Source organism: Pelecanus crispus, chromosome Z (assembly GCF_030463565.1).
Source record: "Pelecanus crispus isolate bPelCri1 chromosome Z, bPelCri1.pri, whole genome shotgun sequence".
Classification (NCBI taxonomy): Eukaryota; Metazoa; Chordata; class Aves; order Pelecaniformes; family Pelecanidae; genus Pelecanus; species Pelecanus crispus.
This window is the reverse complement of record NC_134676.1, coordinates 69,548,644-69,563,210: the sequence shown is the minus strand read 5'-3', so window position 1 is coordinate 69,563,210 and position 14,567 is coordinate 69,548,644. Positions and strand designations below refer to the sequence as shown.

At 44.0% G+C, this 14,567-nt stretch overlaps 1 protein-coding gene across 1 annotated transcript; it reads right to left on the bottom strand.

Annotated features, from left to right (window-relative positions):
• Positions 1-2,826: 2,826 nt before the first annotated feature.
• Positions 2,827-13,128, bottom strand: CDO1 (cysteine dioxygenase type 1). The gene is made up of 6 exons (XM_075727109.1): positions 12,932-13,128; positions 10,535-10,612; positions 7,819-7,976; positions 5,152-5,321; positions 3,570-3,582; positions 2,827-2,966 (listed from the first exon to the last, which is right to left on the bottom strand). Exons 1-6 carry the CDS (start codon positions 13,126-13,128, stop codon positions 2,827-2,829), a joined length of 756 nt encoding a protein of 251 aa, XP_075583224.1.
• Between the last annotated feature and the right edge of the window lie 1,439 nt (positions 13,129-14,567).

The window sequence follows — 14,567 nt, the reverse complement described above, 5'->3', positions numbered from 1 at the left end:
GGCAGCACCTCTTACCACTTAAGGATCTTAGCTGTAACCCAGGTAAATGTTAAAGTCTCTTCAATTTACAGTGACACTGCTCAATAGCACCTTCCCAGAAGAAAGCATATGAAATGCTAAACATCTGCTCATTGCCCAATGAAAGGTAATTGTCAGCCTACAGCATATTGCTACCTCATCAACTGGCCGGTTAGCACTACTCCAAAGCTCAAGTACTTGCATATGCTAGAAGGTTTAATACATTGGCTGTTCAGCCATAATAATGTGCAAATACTGTTTGGTTGTTACTGGTTGCTATATTTTAAGCCAGCAAAGGTTATGTGAACATGTTTGTCTAAGTGAAAAAGTGACTCTATTTCTCATTATATTGCTTGATATTTATTGATGAAATATTGCTTTCGGTAGGTATTAGCTTTATGCTTGTGCCATACAGAGCACACGATGCACAGCTAGTGCTTAGGAAGTAGCAAAGGTGGCAGCTATGGTATGTGTTCTAAGAATCCTGGACTCAATTAATAATTTCTCTTGAGATTTCCTGTATTAGTGACCTTTATGTAGGATAGGCCACCCCTTTATGTTTCTGGTATGGCAGGCATAAGTACCTGGTAAGTACTTTGTTCTGAAACACTAAAATTCCTGTATTATTCTATGCAATGTTTGATACCATGTTTACTGTAGCTAAAAAGTGTTTGGGACAACTTGGGTAGATGTTATCTTTTCTGCTTATATTCCCTCTGCCTTAGTTGCTTGGCATGCGTGTGTCTAGCTGGAGCACTGCCTAAGTTTCTATATCAATGGATCGTGGTACAGCTAGCTGCTGCCATCACTGCTGTGCTTCTTGGCTGTCTCTCTGATCTTTCCAGTTCCCCTGACGCGACTGAACTTGTGATCTACAAGCTGTTGGGTTTGTCCTTTAATTTTACCTGTAAGGAAAAGCATGATGAATATGCTACATTTGAAGTTAGTTACGTGAAACTGCTCATGTCCTGTGAGAAGGGGGAGAGGGACAAGAGGCAGTGGGTGCAAACTGAAATACAAGGTATTTTGCCTAAACATAAGGCTTTTTTACTGTGAGGGTGGCTAAACACTGGAAGAATTTGCCCAGAGAGGCTGTGGTGCTTCCATCCTCAGAGATACCCCAAACCCAACGGCACACAGTCCTGAACCACCTGCTCTAGGTGACCCTGCCTGAGCATCTCTGGTGCTGTGACACTCTCACAACAACTTGAGCCATGCCAAATCAAGACGCTCAAGCCCAACATCTGGCTTGACAGGATTTTTCAGGAATTGGTTCATAGTGAATACGAAAGAAACATGCTAAACTCTGGGAGCCCAGGGAAAGCACAGGGGGTTCTTTACTCCTGTGGTGTCATTGGTCCTAATGATTCCTCCAGTTTTGGCCTGGACATTCCCTTAACTCCTTTTTGGCACAGCCTCCAGGTCCACCTCATGCAGACAGTCCCCACTTACTGCTGATGCTTATCCCTGTTCTTTTGCCTACAGGTCTGCTCTGTCTTTTCATTTTTTTCTTCTCCTTTCACGTGCCCTTTCTTCCTCCTCCCCACCTTCCACCCCCCCCCCCAAAAAAAAAAAAAGAATATTGCAAAGCATCTACTGCTTTCCCACTGGCCCTCAAGGAGTAATTGCAGCCCAAGGGCATATGTTCATTTAAAAACTGTTACACAGCTCAAACATTTTTTGAACATTTGACACAGCCTCCCTGGAAACAGGATCTCATAAAGTAAATATTTTCTGGGCTTGTCAGTATGGAGGGAAATATGTGACTGTTAAAAAAAAGGATATTGTTAAAACTTAAACTGCTGCCTGAGTAGCCAGCAGTCACCTACAAGACTAGCAGACTTGCTATACATTCTTTACTTGTCTTATGTACTAGCTGCATTAAATGAATGGGATAGCCTCAGTGTGGGCAGCTTTGCTGATTTTGGTATGTTTAGAGTTAACTTTTTTCAAGGTGGTTCTTTCCTTGTAACTGAATCTGGAGGATAAAACTAAGCATCAGTGAACTCAATGGCAGAACTCCCACCAACTTAATTGGGATCAGGATTATTCGCATGTTTGAAATACTTTCAACTTTTTAAAGCCTTTTCTAATAGTGTATTGCTTGGAAAAGGCTTAAATGTACAGGAGGAATGTGGATTTTGGTAAAGTGTGATGAATATTTTAGTTAGGAGAAAAAGGCTGAAAACTTTGAAATCTGTGCCCAAATCCAGTTTTATTTCAGTCACCGCCTTCAGTAGCTATACAGAATACTTTGGAAACTGGACATTAGGTGAATTAAGTGTGATTAGTCTAATTAAAAATACAGGTTTACCTAGAAATTTTTTAAATTTTTTTTAGCTCTTTGCTTTAAAACAACATCCGACAAATAAAATCGTAAAAAATAAAAAGTAAAAAATGCATAAAACTATTAAAATGGTCCAGAACATTAAAACCTAAGAGACTTAATTAAAAAAAAAAAAATAAAAGAGTTGCTGTTAGTTTTATCTAGTGTACTACCCATAGGGACATGTGACTGGAAGCGTAGAAGTTTATATAGTTATTAATTACATCAAGAGCATACATACATGTAGGCCTATTAAGTAGTGTCAGATGATATTTAAAAACCCTATTTCTGATATTCTCAGTGTGGTATCGGAAGTGAAATTAAATGGAGGCTAGAATCAGAAAACAAACTACTTAATTCTGACGGGAGCCTAAGAAAAGGCATCTAACCTCAAAGTAGTTTATGGCACTAGTTAGCTTACTGTCCCACAATCGGCATTCACTTGGGGGAATGGCAGGTGTCCTGGAAGCTGCCCTACTGTACTACCATCTACAAGGTATAGAAATATAGCTGGCTGTTGGCCTTAGCCAGGCAAGTCTTCTGTCCCCGGTTAAACATTCATCAGGTCTTATGCAAACACGTGCTGTGCTTCTCAGTTGTTTTCCTGCGGCACTCCTGTTACCTAAAAGGAAAGAGGAGAGGTTGCTGTTTTAAAGAAAGAGACAGTCACCACCTACTTCATGTTCTCAGCATGGGCCTTTGTTCCCATAGTAGCTCAGCACCTTAAAATACTTAGTGTATTTATTTTCAGTACTCCTTTCCAGAGTTGTATAGAGGGCACAGCGCACCTGACAAAATCACCCTGTCCATTGGCTCTGTGTGACCACAAGCAAGCCCACAGCAGAAGGCACAGCTGAGAAGTGCTTCCTCCTTCAGGCTGCCTTTTCTCCCCGATACTCTGTTCTACTTCATTTTGACAGAAACTGCTTGAAAGTCCAGCTTGGAAGACAGGCAGCAAAGAGAAACCACCTCCCACAGCAAAATTCCTGGCAGCAGAAACTGGTGTGCTGTGACACCCGAGACAAAATCAGTGTTCTCTCAGTGAACTTTCACTTTGGTATTCCCATGGTTTGTACCTGAACTGTGTAAACAGTTACTTCCACTGGCAAGTCCTTGCACATACTATATACTATTTTAATTATTAGGCACATATAACTTATTATGTATTTACTGGAGATTTAGTTAGACAAGACTTCATCATGGCCAGAAGCCACTGGGGGTTTACCTGTGTGTTTTACCTGCAGAAAAATTTAAGACAAAGAGGAAGCACTAAATGTGCTGTAGCTAGGCAGATCTCACTCATAAAAGATGCACAAGTGCACTTTACATTACTCTCTTGGTGTTTTTAACCTAACAACTCTCTGTCTTCCTATGTCCTTTTGAGATCTGGTAAACAGAAGAAAGTTTGATTTGCCAGTCAGGTTTCCAGAAACCCTCACTGAGACCGGAAGGTTTTTGTAGTGTGAAGTCATTTCAGGCAGCTGGATGGCCCAAACTTGCTACCACTTTCCCCTTTACTGGAGTTCCATTTACAGGAATTTCTGAGAGAGACACAATGATTAAGATTTATCTCTATCCTGTAAGCCAGATCCAGTTTCCCACAAAAGGTACAAACACTGCCAGATGGTTACACATCAAGGGCAGGAAAACAGTCCGAGTCAAAACATCTAGTGTCGCTTGTTATCTTATGTACTTCATATTCAATACTTAAAACAAAAATGAAAGCAAGCAAACACTGAATTCTTGCATGAATTTTGTTTAACATTTTTCCATGTTTATTTCCCTTTAAAATCTCAACTACAAAATTTGAGTTTACTTTCTCAAGGACCTTTCAAACTCGTGCAGGTCAAAGTTTGTGTTTCAGCTGTTTGGTAAATTTGTAATCACGTAATGTGACAAACTTCAAAGAAATAATTTACATGGTACTTTTCAATTATATAAAACTTTAACTGGATCTTACTAAGGGCTCACTCCAGGAAACTCCTGAGCACTGAATTTCTGGCTTCAGTGAAAGGTGAAAGTGTTCTGTATCTAACAAAACCAAATAGTCTTTGAACCTCTGTGGCTGAACATCAAGAATCTGTCTTTTCTCCCTGTATTAGTAGTTATGTTGCCCAATGCATGGAAGAGCACTAAAAGGAACCCTATTAAACTCTCCCAGATGTCCTAGCTTGGTTCCCCAAAGCTGATCTTACGATTTCTTTTCTATCCAAATAAAATCTCATGCCATTGCTCAAGAACACAGACAACAGCCAAGCAGCCTACTCTCACTCTCAGAGCAAGTCTTGCTGTGTCAAAGTTTTGATTTCAAAGAATTAAGTTAACTTTATTAAAGAATTCTGTACTTTGCAGTAAGCTACAAGGTTTAAAACAACTGGCTTGAAATGTGATCCTTTTTGGCAGAGCAGTTTAGGCAGGAAATGTTACACATGACTTAAGCTGGCCAAAACAATGTCACTGCTTCACAGGTTTCCATTGACTAGGTTGCATTTATCATCATTTGCTGCCTGAAGAGGCTTAGCTAGTAGCAAAACTCTCATTATTCCTCCTCTCTGCTCAGAAGTGATCTCCTGCTGATGAAGGGGAGGCAAGCTACAAAGCAGGGAACTCCACACGAGGGAAGTACAAATCGACAAATTGAGCGGTGTTTGGAAACGGGTTTTGTGCTGATGCTAGACGGGGATGCCCTGGGAAAGGTGGGGCTGCTGGACAAGGCAGGCAAGAGGGCAGCCCCTCGTGCCCGTCCCTGCAGGGGCTGAGGGCTCAGAGACCAGGGCCGGGTGGGGAGTGCATTATCTCATACTTACGCAGACAGTCCTTTCTCCAAACTGGCTATAGAAGGTCATCTTGACTTTGTGCTTGTGCCCAGTCCTCTGGTCAAAGGTGTTACAGCTGTCGAAAGGCGGGCTGTACAAATGAAGGCTGACGGCAGATTCTGTGTGGCTGATGTTCTCCACACGGTGCAGGCCAATGGAGTCTACACCAGAGAGGGCATGAAATGAGAGTTTGCGTTAGTGCGATGATTTAACGAGATCTCGGATGCCTGGAAAAATGCTTTCTGAACCGAAACTCATAAGCAAGCCCGTTAGGCATGCCCACACTTTCATGGGCAACAAGTTAATTTGGTACAGGGAATTTGACTGCTGTTCTCTAGCACACATTCATAAATACACTGGCAATTCAAAATTGCCTTCCACATTTCATGTAACTTCTGGATTACCTGCTACAGCATAAAGGCCAACAGAAATCCAGATAGACTTAAGGAAGGCCATGTTGTCAGTAATTTTCTAGCTATCACTCCCAAAGGACTTCAAGGTTATTTGCTTTCCTAGGAGATGCTGTTGTTACAGACGCTCCAGAAGCAGGAAGGTTTGTGTTTCTAAAAATTAGCAAGACATTTTACAGGGAAAAAGTTTTGTATTGCTAATTCTTAAGCAAGGATTAAGAGTCACATTAAAGGTCAGCTACATATATTTGGGGCATGGACTTATAGACAGAGCTATAGTTGTCTTCTACTGCAAGCATCTGTTTCCTAACAAATCCTTCCAATTTATTAGTTTGGAGAACGGGCTTTTCTGTCTGCTCTTTTGACTAAGGTGACAAATTAGTAGTGACTGGCACACTTCCAACCTTAACTGAATAGTAAGCGTAATTAAACAAGTAATAAAACAAGGCACTGTCGTGTGGTCACTGATGAAGTAATGGCACTTTCTGTGGCAGTGGAGTAGAATCAAGCTATTACATAAAAATGTAAGGTATGAAGAATCACATCGACAAAACAAACCGTTGCCATTTACACTAAAGTGAAGTTTTTGAGTTACTGAGACCTTGATTTTAAATGTATGACCCTGTTGTAAAAACAACTCAGGCCTTTGTACTTGATTAATGTTATGTAATACCTAGACCTGTACTGTGCAACATAGGCATGATACCCTGAGAATCACAAGTACACTCCTAACTCTGATACATTTGAAGTGTAAGCCCTAAGTACTGTTAGCATAGTTTCTCTAAAGAGAGAACGTGAGGGGAAAAAGTCTTAACTCTGTGCTCGTCTAATGGGAGACTCAAACAAACTCTGTTTAGCGGGTTCTAACCTTAAAAACAGAGTACAAGAGCAACCAAGAAGCATGCAATGGAAATATGAAGGTCACTCACTATTGAAGTAGTTAGGACAATCAACACACTGTCAGTGTTTTCCTTCTACTTGTTTTACCTGTTTCTTTTAAACCAAAACATCTGTTATGAAACATGGCAGAGATCCAAACCGCCTCAGAGAACTGGACACCAAATTTGTTTAAAACAACCAAGGAAGCTTTGGATCAGATGCACACAGGGTGCAATTGTTTGCATTGGAAAGAACGACATAGGTAGGAAAGCCTGACTGGGTCTGAGAACCCACGTGCCTGACATGGGAGCATCAGCAGACGTGTCAAGCTCCTTCTTGCATTTCCTGTCCTATGGATTTTGTGTTTTTACTTAATGTGGTATACCTTCAACAGAGGGCTGCAGAGCACTAATCTTTCTCCCCCAATGCCCTCACCCTGGCTTAGTCCATAAGCCAACATGACGCTCCCTTCACCTGGGGAGTTCTCAAGCTCAGCCCCACAAGGTGTGTGCTCCAGTTTTTAACTCATCACATAAAAGCCAGATGGCCCCCTTCTCTGATGCTTTGCCTTTCTTCTGAACTCACTGCTGTTCGGAATGATGTGCAATGCATCAGAATATACTACACCCAGTTGGCCACTCCAGGATGGCCTCCAGCGTAGCACAAGATGGTGATAGTTACAGATATGTGTAATGGCATGGATTTAGGTACCTAGGGAGATTTAGGTACCTACTGTTGGAGACTTAGTCGTCTCTCAGCATCTGTGTAGCCAGGCAATTTTTTTTTTGTAGATCGGGTAGACTTGAGCATTTGAATTCTGCTGACGCTGCAGTTCAGCACTACAGTCTTTTGTCAACTTGGGCAAGAAGTAGCACTGAGGATCGGGGCCTCTGCTCCTGGCTGATCAATTTACTCCATAGATAGCTTTTACATTTTTGACCTAGGATGCCCATGACTGATCAAAAGGATTATTTATTTGAAAAAAATCAAGGTGATTAAGCTGTCTAAACTTTGGTTCCCTTATTTCTCACAAAATACTGTTTAAGGTCTATGTTTACAAGCAATTTCAGACAGTCATTAGGGACACAGTGCTGAAGGTTGCTTGCTCTAGAGGAGATACCCAGCATATTTAAGTATCAAGCAATTGCTGCAATGTCTTCAGAGTGAGTTAAAAGGACTTTTTTTTGTTGTTTGTTTTACTGAATCTAAATAGAGGTTTGTGCAGAATCTAGAGAGCCACATTCTTAAACTGTGCATAAAGCCATTAGTATTACACTCTTAAAGGTAGGAGACTGGAGAGCAGATGAACTCCTGTGTTAGGAATAATACTCATGGATGGGTAGTTGTCAAAACAAGCTTAATAGCTTACCGTTGATGTAGGCGCATTGATTTTCCCTCAAAACTCGTTCTGATTTCTTTGTCATTTCACCATTCCCTTTTTTCTCAGGCCATTCAAACAGAGTCTCCTTGAGATTTCCCTGAAGGATCTTCATAAAGCAGTGTGAATCTGTGTGATCATGGATGCTGCTATATATGTAAAAAGAATAAACAAACTCAGTGTGATATACATATTTAATTTCAGTACAGCAAATAGGACAGATGGCATAGCATAGTCTGGACATAGCCCTAGAATGAAATGCACAAAAGTCTTAGGAAAAAAAGATTCACAGTGACTGTCCTGGTTTCAGCTGGGATAGAGTTAATCTTCTTCCTAGTAGCTGGCATAGTGCTGTGTTTTGGATTTAGGATGAGAATAATGTTGATAATACACTGATGTTTCAGTTGTTGCTAAGTCCTGCTTATGCTAGTCAAGGACTTTTCAGCTTCCCATGCTCTGCCAGGTGCACAAGAAACTGGGAGGGGGCACAGCCAGAAGAGTTGATCCAAACTGACCAAAGGGCTATTCCACACCATATAATATCATGCTCAGTATAGAAACTGGGGGGAGTTGGCCGGGGAGCAGCAATCACTGCTTGGGGGCTGTCTGGGCATCAGTCAGCGGGTGATGAGCAATTGCATTGTGCATCACTTGCTTTGTATATTTTTGTATCATTATTATTATTACTTTCTCTTCTTCTGCTGTCCTATTAAACTGCCTTTATCTCAACCCGTGGGTTTTACTTTTTTTTTTTCCAATTCTCTCCCCCATCCCAGCAGGGCGGGGGTGGGGAGGGTGTGCGAGCAGCTGTGTGGTGCTTAGTTGCTGACTGGGGTTAAACCACGACAGCGACTAAGGTATGCCTACTTAAAACTGCTACTTTAGAAGTGTATTGGGATAAGCTCACATGCGGCAGGACTTGGAGAAAATTCAGATATTGATCAACCTATGACTTTGCCACAGAAAAATACAAAGGAAGCCTGGAGGAGGGAGGACGACAGAAAAATTCTTCAGAACACAAAAACTGTCGTGGGCCAAGAAACAAAATGACACTTTCCACCGTGACCCCAGGCAGAGGCTGGTACAAACTTGCAAGTATACCTGCTATTTGCAGATCGCTCCTGAAACATGGGAGAAATGAGCTACTTCTGCTTAATTTCTATGATCTCTACTGCTAGGGTGCACAGGCATTTGTTGAAGCAAAAATGCTGTACCTCTCACTCTGATAGTTCAACCAGCTACAGTAAACTGTTAACTTCACTAGTTTGGCAAAACATGAACAAAACAGCAGGATCTGGTATGATTTATCTGCTTGCTAGATCTGTCTCCTTGCTCCGAAGTATGTTTTAATTGCTACATTTGGAGACATATGGGCTAGATAGGCAGTTTGGTGGTTTTGGGTTTTTTTTTGTTTGTTTGTTTGCATTTTGGGGGGTTTTTGTTTGTTTGTTTGTTTTTAAATAGAGGACTAACTGTTACAGAAGTCAATGGGATTAGGACAAAGGAAGAGTTCTCCACTCATCAGGTGTGAGGGAGAAGGGGGAATTCGACCCTCCCGGAAGTACAGTCCTAATGAGTTTCAATCAAAAAGTTGGTACTTGTAAGTTACTGTTTTCAGTAAACAAATGTCAGGGTTTCTTACTAACTGAGATGCCAAGCGAGCAGAGCTTGCTTCAGGCACAGAACAGTTCACAAATGCCACGTTGTCACGCTCCTTCCACAAGCCATGAGAACAATCTGATCCTCCTCATGTAGGAAGCAAAAACAACTTGTGGTCTCAGTCTAGCTCTAGCAAATGTTCGTCCAACTCAAACACAGTTTGACATAAATTACAGGCTTTGTGGGAATAGCCTGGAAGGACTAGAGGTGGTGGGCTTGGTTCCTACATCCCTCTGAGTACAACATTATGGCATCCCCTAGGGAATACTGTAAATGTTCAATTGCACGCTCAGTTAAAACAAACAAAATACAGCTCTGACATCGCCTTAGGTTTTCTATTTTTATGGAAGAATAATCAGTCAAAACCTGCAAGTTTTGTAATTCCGTATTTTGTTTTACCCAACATTTTGTGGAAGATCCTCCAAGGGACAGATCCTGCCCTCACGTTTGTAGGACTACACAACCCGGTGTGCAGTCTGTCTACTCAACTCCAGAGGCCACACCAGCAGTGTGGTCCATTTTGAGGAAGGAGATGGGATGCATGAACCTAAAGAAAGCCAAGTGCTCCTGGAAAGGGGCTCCCTCCTCACAGCCTGCAGTCCTAACCCAAACCTGCAGAGGTGGGATTTAAGCACCATGAGAGAACAAAGACTATTTAAACTGCACCAAGTCCTGCTTCTGCAACTAAGTGTCGTATGGGTCTGTTGCATGGGACAGGTTGAGGAGGGCCTCTTCAACCTATCCTGCCCACAGGACCTGCTATATCTCTGGGACTAAAAACTTCCTCTGGCAGAAAGGAAGCTTAGATTTTGTACAAAACCAGAGCATTTTAAAAAACAGTGCTCTAAAAATGTCCATGAGCTACAAACTTGCAAAAGATACAGGAAACATTCAGGACTGCTTCACCAACAGAAGTTCTGCACTGCTTAGTTTCCAGGCACTTTCTGATAGCTCACAGAGGGCTGATTATTTGTCTCTTTTTGTATGACAGTGAGAGATACAGTGGCTTTATCTCTGTTTGCTAAAACCATAGTCTTTGGATACAAACCTGCCATGCCCTTCACCCCAGCACAAGATCATCAAGTTGAACTTTCCATTTCCATTGTCCACAAGATTTCTTGTATACCTGAAATACAAAGTGTTTGCTTGTTAGTGTACTGATATGCCTATAAAAGACAAAATTATACAAACATGTTTATGAAGGGAGGTTGTGACACATAAAAATCCTTTCTTGAAAGCCAAGTTTTACTTGGAAAAAAAATGAAATTGTATTTTTAAGCTTTTTTTGGTAGGAGTTCTTTTTCTTCCCAGAAAAAGAATCGACATATTCAATATTTTATAATCATATTGTTTTTGAATTACATAGATGATTGAAGTTTGGGAACTGTGAGTTTGAGACTAACGTGGTAGACAGGATCAAATCAAAATAGTTATTGAATGAAGTCACTTCAGCAGCTGGCTTATAATTAGAAACAGGACTGCAATGAAACAAGAAAAATACATGGTTACATTCTTCTGCAGCTCCTTTTAAGATATTCTTGGCTTTCCTTCTGTTACGCAGCACTCATTTGCACATAGCCAAAGAAATAAGATGTCAGGTTTTCCGTACATGGTCCTCCTACTCTGTTCCCGAAAGTTCTACATCTTGTACTGTAGCATTCATATGTGGATAAAACACCTGTGGGGTAATTTCTGCCAGCATCTACTTCTAAACAAAGTTTATGAGAGCAAGATTTCTTAAAAAGATTTTTCACGTGCTAACTTACAGGTGGCACAGAATAAGCTTGCTCCTAAAGACATTTTATCGATACATGTGTTCTAGACTGTGATTTGCTCTCAGGGCTTGAAAACATCTTTAATAGCAGCATGTTATGTTTGTTTCTTTGTACTCTCCTGCAAGCCTCCCCAGAGCTGCTGTTCCTCTCATCCTATTGAGAAGTTCACTAGGCAAGTGGGATTTTCCTGTATACATTACTTTCCCTAGTGGGGCTCTTCCGATCTGGGGCTGGTGCTTGTAGACAGCTACGAGCAGTCTACAAGTTGTGGTGCAAGTAACCCAGTGGGACCTTCAGGTTTCATTTTAGCTTTAGTCGTGACTATTTGCACTTTGCCAAGTAAAGCAAATATTTATGCCGATGACAGAATGTCTGACTCTCACCTAAAAGGTGCAAGCAGTGGCACACAGAAAGTGCACTGATGTCAACTGAATGTTTTTTAATTAGTTTCTCCATAAGACCACTCTATTTTAATCAAGACAGGATGCTCATGATGAATTACTTGCAAAGCACAACATGCATATCTATATGCAGCCTCTCACTGCATCCACAATTTGTGCATATATTAGGTGGACATATTTTTCCTGTGATGTCAGAACATAAGCAATCAATGCTGGCTTTCGACTGAACTTTTCAAGTGCTCTTATTTCTGTACAGCAGGTCCGGCTGGCCAAAAAAAAAAAAAAAAAAAAAAAAAAGCTGCCATGCATACTTCTAATGTTAGCACACTTTGTTTTTCTGATGCTTAGTTTCCTATGTTCTCTTGCAAATTTTGTCATTTGTTCTGAATGGAGGATAGTCAATGCGAGGCGAAAGGAGGCTAAAATCAGCGAAGCCAGAGTGATGCTTTCGTGATAGCCAGGTTAAAAGGAAAAGGTTTGGGTTGAGGGTTTTTTTTTGTGTGTGTGGTGGTTTGTTTTTCTTTTTAAGGAATTGCTCAGATAAAACGCATTTATCTTGAAATTTAAGACGGGGAAGGCACTGGATGGCAGGAAAAAGTTAGTTGTTAGCAAAGTAGCAGCGACTCAAAACCCCAACAGGTATTTTCCTTCCATCTTGGCAAGCAGCAAAAAAACCCCTCGACCTGCACTAGCCCGGAGGAGGAAGGGACCCAAGCGTGGGGAGCAGCCGGCTCCCGACCCACCGGGAAAGCAGGGAATACCCGCACCGGCTCCTCTAGAGAAACAGAAGACCCATTTTGGCGCGGTCTGCTCCCCCACCCCCGGCGCGCTGGTGCCTGCTGCCGGGATGCTTTTCGGGGGCGTGGTTTTTTGGATGGTTTTTCTTTGGTTTTCTGTCTCCTCCGCTGGTTATCCCCGCGGGTCGGAGCGGCACCACGCAGGGGGGGGGTCCAGCCGCCCTCCCGTACCCACCGGTGCCATTGGCCGCCGCCGCCCCGCCCGCTCCCCGCCCCTGCCCGGCCCCGCTGCGGGACACCGCGATCCCCCCGCTCCCCTCACCGGGGGTCCTTTGCCCTTCTCCCCGCCCCCCCCCCTCGACGGGCTGCCGGAGGGGCTGTCGGTGGGGTCGAGGGGGTGGTGTCTGCTCTGCGTCCCGGCGGTCCCCGCTCCCCGTGGCCGGGTCTGCCCCGCTTGCACGGTGAGGGGCGCGGCGCCGGGGGCTCGCTTACCCTTTCTCTGTGTGTGTGTGTGTGTGTGGAGGGGTCGTACCTGTACTGGTCGAATTTGGCATACTGCAGCCACTCCTCGGCGTTGCTTTCGTACGACTCCATCAGCGCCTGCACTTCTTCCACGCTGACTTTGTCCTCAGCGAATATCCCATGGAGGATGCGGACCAGCTCCTCCAGGCTCCGCGCCTTCCACGTCTCCGTCTGCACCGGCAGCTCCATCCCTGCCGGGTGTTCCATCCTTGGAGGCTGCACCGGGCCGGCCCCCGCCGCCTCCCTTTATCCCGGAGGGGCCGGGCGGCGGCGGCGGGCGGGCCCGTGGCCAGCAGCGCCCGTCCCCGGGAGCGGGGCCACCGCCAGCCCGGCCGGCGAGCCGGGGCGGTGCCGCGCAGGTCGCGCTTCAACCCCCCGGGGGTGGTGGGGGGGTGGGGGTGAGGGGGGGGCGCATCCCCATCCCCTCCCGGCGCGGCCTGCGGCCCGCAGAGCCTGGCCCCCGGCGCCTCCGTTGCTCTCAAGGCAAGAGGACGAAGCTTCCAGGCGGATAAACTGCAGCGATGACACGCCAACTTGAAGCTGGCCCCGCCAGAGCGCACCTAGAAGCTCTGTTTAAAACGCAAAACAAACCACGCCGGTATCTAATTCACGCAGAAAATCGCTGCTGGAGGTTACGTTAACGCAGCCCGCCTGTGGAAAGTGCTGTTCCTCGAAAACCATGCACTCTGTAGTCACATTTCGGGCTGCTGCGAACCCGGCGTGACGCCCAGAAATGCAATGAATGGGACAAAGGAGGCCAGGCTAAGACGACAGACCACCCTCGCGCTCCTCAGCCTGTCAAACCTACATACTGGCTGCAGAGCGAGCAGATGCCACGCCAGCCATCTTCATTTCCAGTTCAGCTGTTAACAGGATGTTTATCAGTCATGAACTCTGGCAATGGAATTCGCTATGCATCATGTGTTTTAAAAAATCCATCTTTTCTTTCTAAAAAAAGTGAGTTCAGCTATTTAGGTCTGCCTGATGATTGTCAGGCTGGAAGTGAGCAGGTTGGTGTTGTGCTTTGCTGTAGCTCTGAGGCTTAAAAGCGGTCACAATACTGGCAGCTTGTGATTTCCCTTAGAGGCAGCTACACTGAGGGATTTCTAGCATGCCTGCTTTCCCTTCTGTCTTCCTGACCTGTGCATCGAGTAGGCATGAGAAAAAGCAGCACAATTCATACACTAGCTACAACTTGAGAGGCTGGATGATTTTCTGGCTCCACTGCAGTCAGGAATACATTCCCATAGATTTAAATGGGGCTGGGATCTAGTGCATTGGAGTGAAATACAAATGAATGTACTGAATAGATACATTGTCAGGCATCAGTCCAGAACCTCTCCTAGCACACAGAAAACAGACCCAACCTTTTGCTACTTTTTCAACAAGTTGCGTTTGTGTGTGTGTGAGAGAGAGAACAGCAAGGACTTCAAGCAGACTTTTAAAGGTCTGAAAGAACCCGAGACCATCCTGAATCTCTGAAACGCAACCAGGACACCCCAGCACTGATATTAACAGCCATGGTGTGGTTTTAAAGAAGAAAACATCCAGTCTTCCTGGGAGAACCGCAGGTAATGAACAAACACGTCACTTCCCTTGGTAACTTGTCCAAACTCATGGTTAAGAATGAGTGCCTTATTTCTTAA